The sequence below is a fragment of the Trachypithecus francoisi genome, unplaced genomic scaffold (genome assembly GCF_009764315.1).
Source record: "Trachypithecus francoisi isolate TF-2019V2 unplaced genomic scaffold, Tfra_2.0 Lachesis_group21, whole genome shotgun sequence".
NCBI lineage: Eukaryota > Metazoa > Chordata > Mammalia > Primates > Cercopithecidae > Trachypithecus > Trachypithecus francoisi.
Genome location: NW_022681467.1, coordinates 1,145,804 through 1,161,777, shown reverse-complemented (window position 1 = coordinate 1,161,777; position 15,974 = coordinate 1,145,804). Strand labels below are relative to the sequence as shown.

At 49.7% G+C, this 15,974-nt stretch overlaps 1 protein-coding gene across 2 annotated transcripts in view; it reads left to right on the top strand.

The window, feature by feature from the left end:
- The window catches only part of ACSS1 (acyl-CoA synthetase short chain family member 1), a 55,401-nt gene that overhangs the window by 16,834 nt on the left and 22,593 nt on the right, over positions 1–15,974 (top strand). For both annotated transcript variants that reach the window (XM_033185396.1, XM_033185395.1), the window contains exon 3: positions 13,317–13,516. In XM_033185396.1, the coding sequence (XP_033041287.1) occupies positions 13,317–13,516 (200 nt within the window). The remainder of the gene's footprint in view (positions 1–13,316; positions 13,517–15,974) is intronic.

The window sequence follows — 15,974 nt, the reverse complement described above, 5'->3', positions numbered from 1 at the left end:
GACCAGGACACAGCTTTGTGGCTCCTGTTTTGTGTTTTCCCTCCTGTTTCTGCAGGCACTAGGCAGGGGGTAAGTGACTCGCAGCTTTGCTATGGGCTGCATTGTGGGGTCCCTCAGTGCTGCCCATGTCCAGTCCCCACAAGCACAGTGTGGGCAGCACAGGGGCCAGTGGATGAAACCTTCTCACCTGTCCAGAACTGCAGCTCAGCTCAGCTCATCCCCATCCCTTCCCCATGGAGGGGCTATATCTTCATTCCCAAGTTCCTGCCCTTGACACTGCCTCCTCCCCTGCTAGGCAGACACAGAGTGAAGGTGTCACCGTGGGTTAGATGTGGGGTCCAGTGCATGGAATGGAAACCAAAGCTCATTCAGTAGTGAGTGTGCCCCTGTGGCAGGGTGCCCAGTGCAGCCCCAGGTGGGGTACGACAGTGGGGTAAGGATGGACTAGACCTCCCAGCTGGCCCAGGAATCCCTAACTCCTGGCAACAGGCCTGCACACAAGGCCTTGGATGGATGGGGCACCAGCCCTCCATCCTCCTCAAGTCACCTGGTATCTCCTCGGTGTCCAGTCTGGCCTTGCCACCCTTACACTGCCTCTGTGGGTCTGGCCTTGGGCAGGAGCTGACACCAAGGATCTCAGTTCATATTGATGTTTTCCTGGGACCCTGATTTTTAAAGCTCGGGACTCTGGTATCCACAGAGCTTTAGGAACTTGGGAGTTCATGCAGCTGAAAAGGTCCCCCAGCTTTGACTGTGGTAGATGTACTGAGGAGTCTATAGTCCCATCAGAAGTGGAGTTCAGGTCTCAATGGGACCCCTGGGCTCTGCAGCGGAGGCTTCTGGCCCTCCACACACCTCTAAATAAACATCGTCCTGGTGTGCCCAGGCCGAACTCCGCTGCATGCAGACAGGATGCCCTGTTGCTGGCCAGGGCCATGTCTTCCAGGTGTCTGGGGCCTCAGAGGACCAGTAGACACTCATCAGGCACTGACACCAGCTGGGGTTTAGGGGGCTCATGCCAGAGGACTCCAGGACCCCTTGTGCAGGGTTCAGAGACTGAGGGTCGGCTGCTAGAGGAGGTAGGATCAAAGGCTGTGGAGTTACTGGTGCCAGGACAGGAGGTGGTGGCACGGTGCTGCTGGCCTCTTGCAACAGGGGCCTCCCCTGTCATTCTTTCTCCTGACCCTCCCTGTGGCTGTCTTGACCTCATCTGAACATTGTGACAGTAGGGGGTCAGGATGGGTGGGGACTTGACAATTTCCCATCAACAAATCCAGTCTAGTTCCCCTGAGAAGCCTGGAGAGAGGTTTCAGGGCCGCTTGCAGATATGGTGAATGTGTCTGCCCCCTGTTCGGGCCAGCACAGTCCCACTCTCCCTGCTGCTTCTGCGTGGATGAAGCCTTTAGGGGAACGGCCTCGACCAAGGGAGACAGGCCATGTGGACAGGGACTTTAGAAGTGGTCATGTGGGATCTTCTCAGACATGAATGTCTTCAGGAATCCCTCATGGTCTCCAAACACGCCAGGGAAATTGCCAGGCAGCTTTAACAACTGTGTCACTCTGGCTGGAATTTATAGCAGTGATTTCCAGCTGCAGGCCATGCCTCAGAGTCCCCTGGGGAGGGTTTCTAGTGAGACAGTACCCAGGCTTTGCTTGGGCCATTCTGAGTTTCTGGGAAGGTCATGGGACTCTGTATTTGAAAATGCATCCCTGGGAATGCCGCAGCAATGGCTTGTCAGAAATCTGTCAGGATTCAGTTGTAGAAAAGGGAAGTCACTGCTGTTCTTTTAAGTGGAAAGGGAGTTTAGGCAGGGTGCTTCCAAATCCCCGGGAGGTAGGAAGAGCAGCCTCTTGGGGGACCTTCAGCCTCGACCTCTGGCACAATCAGAAGGGCCTCCAGAGACCTCACTGGCACTGCTGAGTTTCCAAACATACTCCTGCAGCTTGGGTCCAGGACTTAGGAAACCACCATTGCTGCTGGTTCACCTGTGTCTCGGCACCCTCACAGTGAGCGGGACTGCCCCAGGAAACCCAGCATCCTCTAGCCACTCTGCGCAGCAGCAGAGCAGCAGCATGCCTTGCAGGCACTCCCATGCGCAGCTGTCTGATGCTGATTCACAGGGAGAACCTTGGGAGCAAGGGGGACTCTGGTGGAGGATGCCAGGCTGGCGTGGATGTGGAGGGAGAAGATGCTGTGGTGACCACAGGCAATTCTAGGCCAGCGGGTGGGCTGTGGAACCTGACTGGGCTGATACCTGGGCTCCACAACCCACTGTTAGGACAGAAGGATCCCCCCGTACCTTCTCAGATCCCAGGCCACTCAAATGGAGCCTGGCAGTCCTTCCTCCTCATGCAGGTGACCAAACCCTCAAAGTCACTCCAGTGTGCAAAGGCCTTTGGCCACCACAGCTGTTCAAAATCTGCTGTCACTAACAGACTCTGGTCTTCACCTTGATGTATTCATTCTACCCATGGTGGCCCATCTCACGTGGATTCCCTGCAGGCCAGCCCGTTTTCAACAAGAACAGTCTTCTATCTTCACATTAGAAACCCATTAGTTTTTTGGACTTCACAACTAAATTGTGGGACAGTTTTCCAGGCTAACATTTAGTATGGTTTCTGGCATGTTTTCCCAGTGCAAATGGGGCCACTTTTGTGGAAGGGCTCCCCTCCCAATAGGGTAGTCAGCCTGGTGCAGATTCCAGCATCCCTGGGGTAGTGCCTTTGAACAGGGATGAGCTGCAAGGCCATGTGAGGTGGCCTGGGGACAAGGGCTGCCATGGAGAGAGTGTGGGTGTGCTCTCAGCCCTTGGCCTTATGCCCAGGACTACAGTGCCCTCTGTGGAAGCCCAGCCCTGAGCTTATGCAGACCCTCCATGTCATCTTCAACCCAGGATCAGAGGGACTGTGGACTTGAGGTCACAAGGGGTGGACTAAAAAAAGCTGCATGCTTTTGCTCCTCCCCTTCCTTCCAAATTAAGTTTTTTTTTTTCTTGAGACAGAGTCTTGCTCTGTTGCCCAGGCTGGAGTGCAGTGGCACGATCTCAGCTGACTGAAAGTTCCGCCTCCCGGGTTCATGCCATTCTCCTGCCTCAGCCTCCCAAGTAGCTGGGACTACAGGCGCCTGCCACCACGCCCGGCTAATTTTTTGTACTTTTAACAGAGACGGGGTTTCACCGTGTTAGCCAGGATGGTCTCGATCTCCTGACCTCGTGATCCGCCCTCCTTGGCCTCCCAAAGTGCTGGGATTACAGGCGTGAGCCACCACGCCTGGCCAAATTAACAGGGTTTATTAGCAATTACTTATCTTATTAGCAATTACTTATCTTATTAAATGAATAATCATTAAATAAAAGGAATGAAATCATCAATTATTAACAATTATTGTTTTATAAAGGGGAAAATTAGTTCCAGTGAACTTTAAGGGTGGCCTGGGGTGGAGTATCTGGGCAGCTTCTGGGTTGTGGCTGCAAAGAAAGAGGAGGAGGCTGCCCCTGGGGCTGGGTGGTTTGGGCACTCGGGCTGCAGGCTCCCAGGCCGGGGCTAGTGTTGAACGGGCTCCGCAGAGTAGTTGTGTGTGCATATCTTCCCAACGCCTTGTCCAGTCAGTCCTACCAGGAGCTGAAAATCAGTGGTGGAAATATCTGGCACAGTGGTCACTGGCAAATGTTGTAAGTCAGGGCTTCTTTTGCTGAGAAACTGGTTATTCTCCAGCACGGCACTGGGGAGCAGGAGCCTCCTGTTCTTTGCAGGAGTTTGATGCTTCTCCAGGCTGCTGCTGAGAAGCAGGGAAAGTCGCTGGGCCTGAGGCAGGTATGCCAAGCGGCTGTGCTCTCTGGATTTCCACCTGTGTGGCTGTGTCTGCGAACTTCCCCTCCAGGGCTTATTCTCCTCTAGGTGTTAATCCGGAATGTTCTGTGGACTCCCAGGAAGGCCTGATAAATAGAAGGACCCCCAACCTGCGTCCAGGCTCTGCAGCGTTCTGTGTGAAGTTGGCTGCCCTGTGTTGTGCTGTGTCTGTGGCAGCCGAATGGGCTCTGGTAGAGCCATTCAGAGAGATGGAACAGAGGGCATGCGGGGCGTGCAAACCTGGAGTGGGACCTGCAAAATCTCCTGTGGTTTTTTTTTCCAACCACAGGGGAAAGTGAATGTTTACAGAATATTAAAACCTACATCCCTTTCCCAATTCCACTAGGGAAAGGACTCACTTCTGTGGCTTTCTCCCAGGAGGTAAACAAGTCTGTCCAGCCAGGGGTGAATGTTCTGCCAGGGAACCAGCTATTCTCAGGGCTGGCTTCCAGGACCCGAGTCCCCCAGTGTGCTCTTGTCCTGGGCTGCCAGCCTGCAGGAGCCTCTAAAGTTCTTCAGGCATTGACACCTGATTCCTGCAGTCATGTGAGCTGGGCTTTGTATCTGGAAAAAGAACTTCCTTTCCAGACACAAGACTTGGGCCAAAAGCCAAGTGCTGAGGTCGAAGGGAAAACTAGGCGTTAACAGGAATGAGGACAGAGCGTCTCTGGAGTCTGGCCTGGTACTTCTATCCTACAAGGCTTTCTTAGAAGCTGACTGCATCCTGGGCTCTGGTCAGAGGAGAAAAGAAAAACTAAGGATGTGGGATTTGACCTGACTGTGCCTGGGGAGGTGTGCCCTGGGAATACCTGGGAATACCTGCTGGATGTTGAAGAGGTAGGAGGCCATGGGCCTGGAGAGGAGGTTTCCTGAGCGAGGAGCCAGACACTGAATGATGAAGGAAAACGCCATTGCACAGCCACCCTCAGCCCTGTCCTCCACTCTGGTGACAAGAAGAAAGGCTTCGGTTGCACCCCCATGAGTGTGAGGGCTTTGGGCACTTTTCTTGCGAACTTTCCCTTTTGAACAGAGACTCAGCCTCCGGTTCAGAGCCTTTGGTTCATTCTTAGAATAAATTTATATTAAAAAAGTAAACTAACTCAAGAAAAATGTTAAATGAATAATTATAAAATTCGCAGATGGCAAATCTTTTGAAGTTTGGGAGTCTTTGCAATAGGAGTGGTTCTAATACTGAGGAGCTGGCTGACAGCAAGGCCCCTGGAGCTGGGCCTGGGTTTGAATCCAGCCCTGACTCCTTCAGCTGAATAGCCTTGAGGAAGTGGCTCAACTTCTCTGTGCCTCAGTTTCCTCATCAGGAAAGTGAAGAAGGGAATGGGAGCTCAGGGCCTGTGGGCTTTTGTGAGAGTTAAGTGGGTTCTCCATGGGAACCTGCTCCATGGGAGCAGCCCCGGGTACAGGATACTTGCTTGGTAGCTGTTCTGTCCTCATTCCATAGGATGGGGCTGTGAACTAGGGGTGGGGTGAGGGCAGGTGGGAGGGGAGGCAGGGGAGGGAATACCCGCTAGATGTTGAAGAGGTAGGAGGCCATGGGCCTGGAGAGGAGGTTTCCTGCGCTCACAGTGGCAGGCAAACATGGCTAGAGAAGCTTGGGTAGCCAGCAGGGTAGCAGTGACAGGATGACATGGCAGATGGTGGTAGGCTGTGCAGAGCATGTGGGGCGGACCTGCCTTCCCTCTGGCCTTTTGGAAGCACAGGCCTCGGGCTGAGTGCCTGGAACCCCCAGACTGGCAGCAACCCCAACTGTAGGAGGCTCTGCATCCTTCTCAGATCTACTCCTGCCCTCAGCACCCGCCTTGGGGGCATGCAATAGGCAGGCTGTGCAGGTGAGGGCTTCCTGCAAGGCATTCACACAGCTGAGGCGCATGTGCCCTGAGTTGGTGACACGGAGACTGTAGCTTCCATAAGGCAAACCAGCATTTTGCACCTGCCCTCCTGAGAAGGCAGCACCTGAGGTGCCCACCTTTCTTAAAGGTCCATCAGTGTTCAACAATGCTCTTTTTCCCATGTCTTGTTGTATTTTCTGCAGTCATTATGGCCGCTGTTTACAGGTCACCTTCAAAGGTGTCTGCAACTTCATATTTGGTCTCCACGACCACCTTGGTAGTGGGTCCTATTATTAGGCCATTTCACAGATTAGACAATTCAGGCCCCAATGGTGTGGGGTGCTGCACTGGGAACCCTGTTCTCTGATCAGTCATTGTTTGGCCTCCTATGAGACTCCTGAGTGATCAACTTGCAGATTCAGTACTTTCCGCAGAGTCTATAGCAAATCCTCAGGGAAGAGACTTTCATTTTCCATAAAGAATTTAGAACACACACAGCTTTAGTGATCTTGTTACTGGCTGAGCTGACATCACTACTGGCAACTCAGCTCATGTCCCCTGGGGGCCCTCGCTGTGCCTGGGCTCACCTTGGCCCAGGGGACCATTCACGTTCAAGTGCGGCTGCCACTTTGTTTTCACGGCAGCTTCTCTTTGCTAAATGTCATGGCCATGACATCAAATAATGACGTGAGACATTTTATACTTGGTTTATGAGCCCTGCTAGCTGACTTCCTGGTCTTCTGTTCTCTCAGTGGTAGTAAAGAGCAGAGTGAGCAAATCTTACCACCATTGAATGAGAGTCAGTGGCTACAGTAATGTCAGGGCCAGAGGAGTCTGCCAAGTGGGAAGGAGTCTGTTCCCCAACCCTGGGTCCATGAGACACGAGCTGGCCATCCATGATTTGCATAGCCCTCCACGGCTCCTCCTGTGTGAGAAGGGGTCTGCCTCGCCAGGCTTCCCTTCCCTAAGGCTGATCCTTTTTTCTCTTACTACCTCTATCTTCCTGACACAGCATGCAGAAGAAAATATCAAATTCTAGAGACAGCATAGGAATGTCCCTTCAAGTTTTGAATCTAGACCATGGAGTTGACCTCCCCCAGCCCCCGTCAGCACCAGTGCTTGGAGAGAAGTGACTGAGCCCCGGGAAATGCTTTGTGTCTTTCAGAGGCCTTCACATATCAAGACAATTACCTGGGTTTACTTCCCTTATTGGCAGAAGAAAATGAAAAGTATCTGTAGGCTGGTTTCTCAGAGGGGGGTCCTTCCCATTTGCTTCTCAGAGCAGCAGCACATTTTCATGCCAGCGTGATGCAAGGTGACAACACAGGGTGTCTACAGGGTGGGTGTTGCTCTTGGCTGAGGTCCTTCCCACTTCAGGCTCACCTGCTGTGCCCATTTGCTCAACAAATGTTTATTGAGTACTTTACACGAGCTAGGTGGATGCTGGGACGAAGGCAATAAGCAAAACCCAAATCTCTACCCAAGCAGACCTTGTACCTGATGGACAACAAAGAAGTCTGTTAGCTAGTGTTTATTTCATGAATACTGAGTGCCAGAATAATTGTAAGCAGTAAGCAATCATGCATTCTCAATGTTTCTTTCTCTTTCTCTTTCTCTTTCCCTCCCTCTCGCTCCCTCCCTCTCTCTCTCTTTTTCTTTTCTTGACAGAGTTTAGCTCTGTCACCCAGGCTGCAGTGCAGTGGTGGGATATCAGCTCACTGCAACCTCCACCTCCCAGGTTCAAGCGATTTTCCTGCCTCAGCCTCCCAAGTAGCTGGGATTCAGACGTGCAGTACCACGCCCAGCTAACTTCTGTATTTTTAGTAGATACAGGGTTTTGCTATGGTTGGCCAGATTGGTCTTGAACTCCTGACCTCAAGTCATCTGCCTGCCTTAGCCTCCCAAAGTGCTGGGATTACAGGTATGAGCCACTATGCCCAGCCTCAATTTGTTTATTTCTTAAACACGACAGCACACACAGGACTTACTTACCCTGGGCCCTCATCAGGAAATGTCTAGGAGAAAAAGATACTTTCAATATTAACCGTGAGGAGGCTAGCTCTGATTGAAAGATAGATGAAAAAATAAATACCAGTGCATTTCTTCTCTTTTCTCTGAACTCTGTTTCCAGCTGTTTCCTGTTTTGGACTAATTTTAAATTCTGAGGCGGGGGGTGGGGGGCAGTGGTGCATTTGTATCGCCTGAGTTCAGGCAGTTATCATGTTGGTCATAATTACTTGCAGTCAGATTATATCTTTAGCTTAGTTATTCCCAGTTGATGTTAAGAGTTGGTAATAAGTCTTCTTCCTACCCCAAGGCCAGTCAGCATTTTCCTAGTGTTGAGCACCAGGAATACAAGGCCAAATTTGTGTTTTTCTGCACATCATTTGCATACATCCACACCAAAAGCTTGACCCGGCAGAATCTACATTGCAGACAAACTTAAATATCCTGCTCAGTACCTGAACAACAAGTGTTATAGTTCTTCTTGGACTTAAAAGTAAAACTCTAACTCATTTTAGTGACTTAGAAAGCTGCACATCCCCGTGCTTTGGAAACCTGCTAGGGTGCTACAAAAGAGGATCCTGCAGGTAGTGAGGAAGCCACTGTTTCCTGCAACTGTAACCCAAGGCATCAGTCACTGAGTGGCTGTGTTATCTTTCTGATACAGAAACAGTAATATTTCGGTTTGTGGCAGTCTGAGAAATTATGAATATCCAAAAACGTGCTTTCAAATAGTTGCTGAGTACTTGGAATGGCAGGATCACTTACTTGAACAACATTTATTTTTTGATGATTTGAAGACCTAGGTTTGCTGACCATATTTTCCAATAATATATGTCTGGAGGATATTGCTAATGAAAAAAATGAGAGTTTAAACTTAAAAATCCAGGCTTCAAAAATTGGCTGGGTGTGGTGGCTCATGCCTGTAATTCCAGCATTTTGAGAGGCCAAGGCTGGTGGATCACTTGAGGTCAGGAGTTCCGGACCAGCCTGGCCAACATGGTAAAACCTGTCTCTACTAAAAATACAAAAATTAGCTGGGTGTGGTGGTGCATGCCTGTAGTCCCAGCTACTCAGGAGGCTGAGGCAGGAGAATCCCTTGAACCTGGGAGGTGGAGGTTGCAGTGAGCGGAGATGGTACCACTGCACTCCAGCCTGGGTGACAGAGGGAGACTCCATCTCAAAAAAAAAAAAAGTCATCCGGAGAGATGGGGAGAAATTGAGATAGAATTAGATTGGGATAAATGGAAAGCCTACTTTAAAAAAACACAAAACATTTCCATGGCCATAATATGAGAAAGCCCTAGTTAAAGGGCATCTGTTACACGTATTAGGAGTTGGGAGGGTACAGGTTAGTGATCTCATGTTGAATTTGAGCCACCTGTCAGGTATTTTAAAAATCCATATGGTTGGCCTGGCGCAGTGGCTTATGCCTGTAATCCCAGACTTTGGGAGGCTGAGGTGGGTGGATCACCTGAGGTGGGGAGTTCGAGACCAGCTTGATCAACATGGAGAAACCACATCTGTATTAAAAATACAAAATTAGCCAGGTGTGGTGGTGCGTGCCTGTAATCCCAACTACTCGGGAGGCTGAGGCAGGAGAATCATTTGAACCTGGGAGGTGGAGGTTGCGGTGAGCTGAGATCGAGCCATTGCACTCCAGCCTGGGCAACAAGAGCAAAACTCCACCTCAGAAAAAAAAAACAAAAAAAAAAACAAAAAATAAAAACATGGCTAAATATAGAATTGAGGTCAAGGGTCTGGGTACTCATATTCAGCTCTGGGCAGGCACCATGAGATTGTGGGGGTTCACTTGGAAGTCTGGGGGTGTCTACTGAGATTGAGTGCCATCATGGAGGGCTGAACCAGAGAACCTGGGGGAGGAAAAGCTTCCAAGAGGATGAGGGGTGGGGAGTATTCAGGAATTTGAAAGGCTGTCATTGAGAAATTAGATTTATTCTGGGAAGCTTTAAAGGTCTGAGGTAGGACTAAGGGGTAGAGTTTGAAGAGTTGCAAATCTTGGTTCAACTTTTGGTAGACTGTTTCCCTATCAAAGTGACAGAGACGTGGCCCCATGAGGTGAGCTCTGGCAGTGTGATGTTTACTGTGGGCCAAAATGTGGCTGCCAGATTTCAGAACCCCAAGGAGGCTACACCGCCTGACGTCCAAGGATCCTTTCCACTTCAAGGATCCTTTCCACTTCTCTGCCAAGGTATTTCTCTTAGTAGAGAAAATAGGAAGGGAGAGAGCTCTGAGATTTACCTGGATCAAATCCTTTATCAGAAGCCTCTCCTCTGGACTCAGCAGCAAGAGTGTGGGACTCACCAGACCCTGCTTCAGCTCTTGGGCCCATGTTGAGGCCTCAGTCTTCCAGGGAAACCTCGTCTCTAGACCCTCCCTGGAGGCTGTCGTTTAGCTGTCCAGCTCCAATGACTGGGTGACGTCTGCCCCTATAGGGAAAATCCACTCTTCTTTCTGCCCCAGTCCTCCTCCCAACAGCTAATCTACCCAGAAAGCTCTCCCTGCTGCCCTTCCCTGCCACCCCCAGTGGCTATACCACCAAGCTGAGCTGCTCAGTGCCCTGCACACCTTCACATGTGCTGTCATTTCCTCATCGGAGCTGTGCTCCTGGAGGACACTTTCCCTGTCAATTTCTTTCTCCAATGCAAACACCCCACTCACTCCCAAGGTGCCTAGAATGGGATTTTTAACATCTTAGGAATTCACTGAAGTGAGTTAGCTGATTTTTGTCATTTTAGAAAACGATTTCACACAAAGATTTCTGAGTTTCCATCTGATGGGAAAGACGATTCCTACTGAATGTTTGGCAGAGTTCCAAGTCGGTCTTGCTTCTTTTTAATACTTGTGACAGCTGTACAAGGTGGAGGGTGCTTGCTGTTTCTCAGATAGTCACATGGCAGCTCAGAAAGATAAGCTCCCATGCCTAGGCAGTTACTACAGAAAGCTACCCCAGGCCTTTCTGTTGGGACAGTCTGGTGTCCTTTCTTGGCTTCAGATTGCTGCCCTCCATCTGCAGAACAGGGACTGAATTTCATCGCCATTTACTGTTGAGCATACATTCAAGCCTTCATCCCTCGTAGCAGTGAGGCTTAAGCTCTCAGAGCTATGGAAACGGAATCCGGCCGAGGATGTTGAGTGACTCTTCCCTGCTATTGACCACGGCTCCCTCTTCAGCCGGTCACAGGCCACCCCAGCCTCCTCCCCGGAGTAGCAGGAGTGTTGCTGAGCCCTAGATTCTGTAGAGCTTGGTGCTGGGGGTTTTCCTGGGGACTGTTCTGTCTTTTATCACAAACCTTGGCAAGGGGTGGATGGGGCGCCACTGAATGGCGCCTTTGTCCTCCTTCTGAAAGCCTGAAGGAAAAACGATGAAATCCCACAGAAGAGGCCGCTGGAGCCTGGCTGGGCAGGCGTGCTGGCTGCTGGGAGAACTGCGGGCTGGTTCTCATGTGGTCCCCTCTGCAGATGGCCTTGGGAAGAAACAAAGGCCTCCTTGAGGCCCCTGCCTGTGATGCGGAGAGCTCATTTTCATTCTGCTGTGGTTTCCCGGGTGGCCTCGTTGAGCTTCACTGTTCTCGGGAGCCCTTTCCTTGACTACCCTTTGAACAGAGGAGAGCTATGCAAACACGCTGCGAGGGGCCTTGCAAGTCCGAGGAGGGTCTGCTTTCTGGGCCTCTGCAGAGGGCAGGGGTTGCGGGCTGGTGGCCTGCCCCGCCCAGAGAGAAGGGGCCTTAGCTTCCCCTCATTCTTCCTTATGTGTTAGCTCTTTTTATTGCAAATAATTAATTAAAGTCAGTACAGCAAGAGTGGGAAAGTGGGTAATGCAATTGCCAGGTCCAGATTCAGAGGGATGAGGAGGCCGGGAAAGGAAAGACAACCTTGGGATGGCTTCCGTTTCCTCCACTTCCCGCTGCATGGTGGGCAAGTGGGCAACTCTCGCGTGCTCCAGGTTTTCCCGGAGTTGAGTATGGTTGACTCTGACTGGACCAGGTTGGGTCACGTGTCAGCCCTGAACCAATCAGCTTGTCCAGAGAGATGCTGCACCCTGATTGGCAGGTAAACCTGGTGCTAGGCCCCAGAGTGGCCAGAGAGGAAGGGCAGGCACACCCCGTAGAGGTAGGAGACGTGGGGGATGACATGGGGCCCGGGCAGGTGCCCAGTGCTTTCCCTTCCGCTCGTCCATGGCCCCCTAGCTTGAGGAGAAAGCAGGGTGCTTGCTCTACCTGCCCGTGCTGTCTCGGGGCAGCAGGGAGATGTGGCTGCCCTGCGTGCGGCCTTCACTCCTGACTCACTGTGGCTTTGCAGAGCTGGGGTCCACCCTCTCTGGACCTGGGGGCCTCTCGGCTGAGGGCGTTGTTTGGTGCCCCTCGACTGTGTTGATTCAGAAATCTGGGACCTGTCGTTTCTCGACTAAATGTCTTATGAGATCAGTCTTTCTTTTGGAGGCAAACATTTTCAGAAGTTTTGGAACCATGATGATCTATGCCTCAGACACTTGTGGTCCCTGAGAAGCTGCTGCTGGAAAAAGGGGTCCCCATCCAGATCCCAGAAGAAGGTTCTTGGATCTTGCCAGGAAGGAAAATCCAAGGCGAGTGGCTGAGCTCAGTGAAAAGAGATAGTTTATTGAAAGCTTCTCAGTTACATAGTAGGGCCTCCTCAGCAAGAGGAGGAATGCCTCTGTTTATTTCTTATATAGGGGTCTTATCTATGTAAAAGCAAAGCTATGTCTCCCTGCGGGTAGGCTGACAAAGTGACATTTATTACTTTGTTGATTGAAAGAAAGCTATCCTTGGCATTTTAGTGCATAAGTACATCAAAGCATGCCTATAATCATCTTAAAAGTATATGTTATGCAATATTGGGGCATCTGGACATTCTGTTGTTGCAAGAGTTTGCCTTTGCAGGTATTAAGCTGCTTCCTCAGCTGTAAACATCTTAGGACTGTGGGTCGTGACTGGCAAAGAATGTGCCTTGCTAGTTTTTTTTTTTTTTTTTGAGACGGAGTCTCGCTCTGTCGCCCAGGCTGGAGTGCAGTGGCGCGATCTCGGCTCACTGCAAGCTCCGCCTCCCGGGTTCCCGCCATTCTCCCGCCTCAGCCTCCGAGTAGCTGGGACTACAGGCGCCCGCCACCGCGCCCCGCTAATTTTTTGTATTTTTAGTAGAGACGGGGTTTCACCGTGATCTCGATCTCCTGACCTTGTGATCCGCCCGCCTCGGCCTCCCAAAGTGCTGGGATTACAGGCCTGAGCCACCCCGCCCGGCGCCTTGCTAGTTTTAAGATGGAATTGATTCTAAAATGGTGTCACCATGGCTGTCCTATGCTCCTGTCCCCCTAACAAAACCCTGCCATAAGTGGACTTAAGGATAGCCTTGTCACCCTAGCAATGTGCCAATGAATCTCTGCCAATAGCAATCTACAAATGTTAAAAACTTTTCTTTTTCTGGAAAAGTACTTTCCATGCATTAAGTATTCAAGTGCCTGTTATCCTGGCACTGGGCTGGGTGTATATGACATAACATTTGCAGTATTGCTCCAACCCAAACTGCTCTGCGTTTTGGCCCCCCTCAATCTCTGATGGCTTTCTCTTCCCTGTGCTGCAGGGAACTGCTGGAGACCACGTGCCGCCTGGCCAACACGCTGAAGAGGCATGGAGTCTGCCGTGGGGACTGTGTTGCCATCTACATGCCCGTGTCCCCTCTGGCTGTGGCAGCAATGCTGGCCTGTGCCAGGATCGGAGCTATCCACACAGTCATCTTTGCTGGCTTCAGTGCAGTGTCCTTGGCTGGGAGGATCAATGATGGTGAGAAGGTGGGCGTGGGGAGGGAGGAATCCTGGAGTTCCCTGATTGTTGTTCCTAGGGGCCTGGCCATCAGTGTAGAGACCATCAGAGTGCAGACATTAATAAAATGTCACACAGACAAATGACAGATCCCACTAGGGACAGGCACATGGCCAAATGAGAATTTGTTCTGTGGGCTGAGATCTGAGTGCATTGAATTTAGCCAGGTGAAAAAGGGAGAGTTCCAGGTGGAGGGAACAGCAGAGGTACAGGCTGAGTGGAGGAGGAGTGCAGCATGAGGGCCTAGTGGAGGCGGGTGTAGTGCAGCAGGAAGGAAGTGTGGAGGTGGGATGAGGCTGGAGACACAGAGGGAAGGTCCTGCAGGTCAACAACTGGAAGCCTTCTATCCTGAGGAGCGAAGGGGTGGACCATCTTTGGGGATCTGGAGTCAGGTGAAGGGGGTCTTTTTGTCTGCATGTGGGTCAGTGTGTTTTGGACACTGTGCAGAACAGTAACTTCCTTGTTTTGCTGTTGTCAAAGGACTGAGTGTCGGGATGGTGGCCCTATGCCTATGTCCATGCAGTCTGATCTCTGCTCCCTGCTGTCTCCTGGAGGGAGTGCCCTGAGCTGGTTTTGCAAGGCAGGTGCCAGGTTCTAGGGGCCATTGAGAACTCTTGTGTCTCATAGAAAATAGAACTAGTGGGTAGAGTTCTCAGACCCCTGTTGACCTCCCTCTGTGTAAAAGTCTGGGAAGCCCTTCCACTTCCTTTCAGGGTTTCCTCCCCCATGTTCATGGGTGATGCTGCTACCTCTTTCTCTTTTTCTTCCTCTCTCTAGAACTGTGTAATACCAACTGTCTACCAGGCACTGTTCTAAGCACTCTACAAAGGTTATGTCTTTTAATTTACCTTAGTCTTCATAAGTATTTTATGCAATAACACTATTATTATTCCCCTCCCCTAAAATTACTGTTGTAACCATCTTAAAGTGTACAAGTCAGTCACATTAAGTACATTCACGTGTTATGTGGTCATCATCACTATCTAATACCTAAAGTTTTTCATCACTCAAAATGTACACTTTACACCCATTAAGCAGACATTCTCCATTCATCCATGTTGTGGCACGTGTATTTCATTTTTTTAATAGGTGAGTAATATCCATTCATTAATTGATGGCCATTTGGGTTGTTTCTATTTTTTGGCTATTGTGAATAGAGCTGTTATGAATGTTCATTTATAGGAACACCTGCTTTTAATTTTGGGGGTATGTACCTATGAGTGGGCTTGCTGACTCATGTGGTAATTCCATGTTTAACTTATCGAAGAACTGCAAAACTGTTGTGCTAAGGAGATGCACTATTTTACATTTCCACCAATAGTATATGTGGGCTCCACTTTCTCTGCATCTTGTTTTTCACTTAAAAAAATTATAGCTGTCGTGGTGAGAATGAAGTGGTGGTTCATTGTGGTTTTGATTTGCATTTCCCTAATGACTAATAATATTGAACATCTTTTATGTACTTGTTGTCCATTTGTATGTTTTCAGTGGAAAAAGTCCACTTAAGCTGTTTGCCCATATTTTAATTGCTTGTTTGTCTTTTTGTTGTTGAGTATGTAAGTTACTATATATTATGAATATTAGACCTCTATCAGATATATGATTTGCAAATATTCTCCCATTCTGTGGGTTGTCTTTTCACTTTCTCAGTAGTAAACTTTGGTGTATAAAAGTTCTAAATTTTAATGAAGTCTAATTTATCGATTTTTTATTTTGCTGCTTGTGTCTTTGCTGTATTATTTGAGAAAACATAGCCAAATCCAATGCTGTGAAGATTTTTTCCTATGTTTTCTTTTTCTTTCTTTTTCTTTTCTTGAGATGGAATCTCGCTGTGTCACCAGGCTGAAGTGCAGTGGCATGATCTCAGCTCACTGCAACCTCCACCTCCTGGGTTGAAGTGATTCTTCTGCCTCAGCCTCCCGAGTAGCTGGGATTACAGGTGCGTGCCACTGCACCCAGCTAATTTTTGTAGTTTTAGTAGAGACGGGCTGTCATCATGTTGGCCAGGATGGTCTCGATCTCTTAACCTCGTGATCCACCCGCCTCGGCCTCCCTGTTCATATGTTTTCTTCAAAGAGTTTAAGTTTTACCTTTTTACGTTTAGGTCTTTACTTTTGAGCTGATTTTTGTACAGGGTGTGAGGTAAGGGTCCAGTTTCATTCTTTGTCCTATGGCTATCCATTGGTCCCAGTGCCGTTTGCTGAAGAGGCTATTCTTTTCCCTGTTAAGTGGACTTGGTACTCTTGTTGAAAATAATTTGACCACATATGGAAGGTATTATTTCTGGGCTCTCTATTCTATTCCATTTATTCATATGATTATCTATCTATTGTTATCTCAGTACCAAACTGTTTTGGCACTGTAGCTTTGTAAGTTTTGAAACCAGAAGTGTGAGTCTCCCAACTTTGTTCTTCTTTTT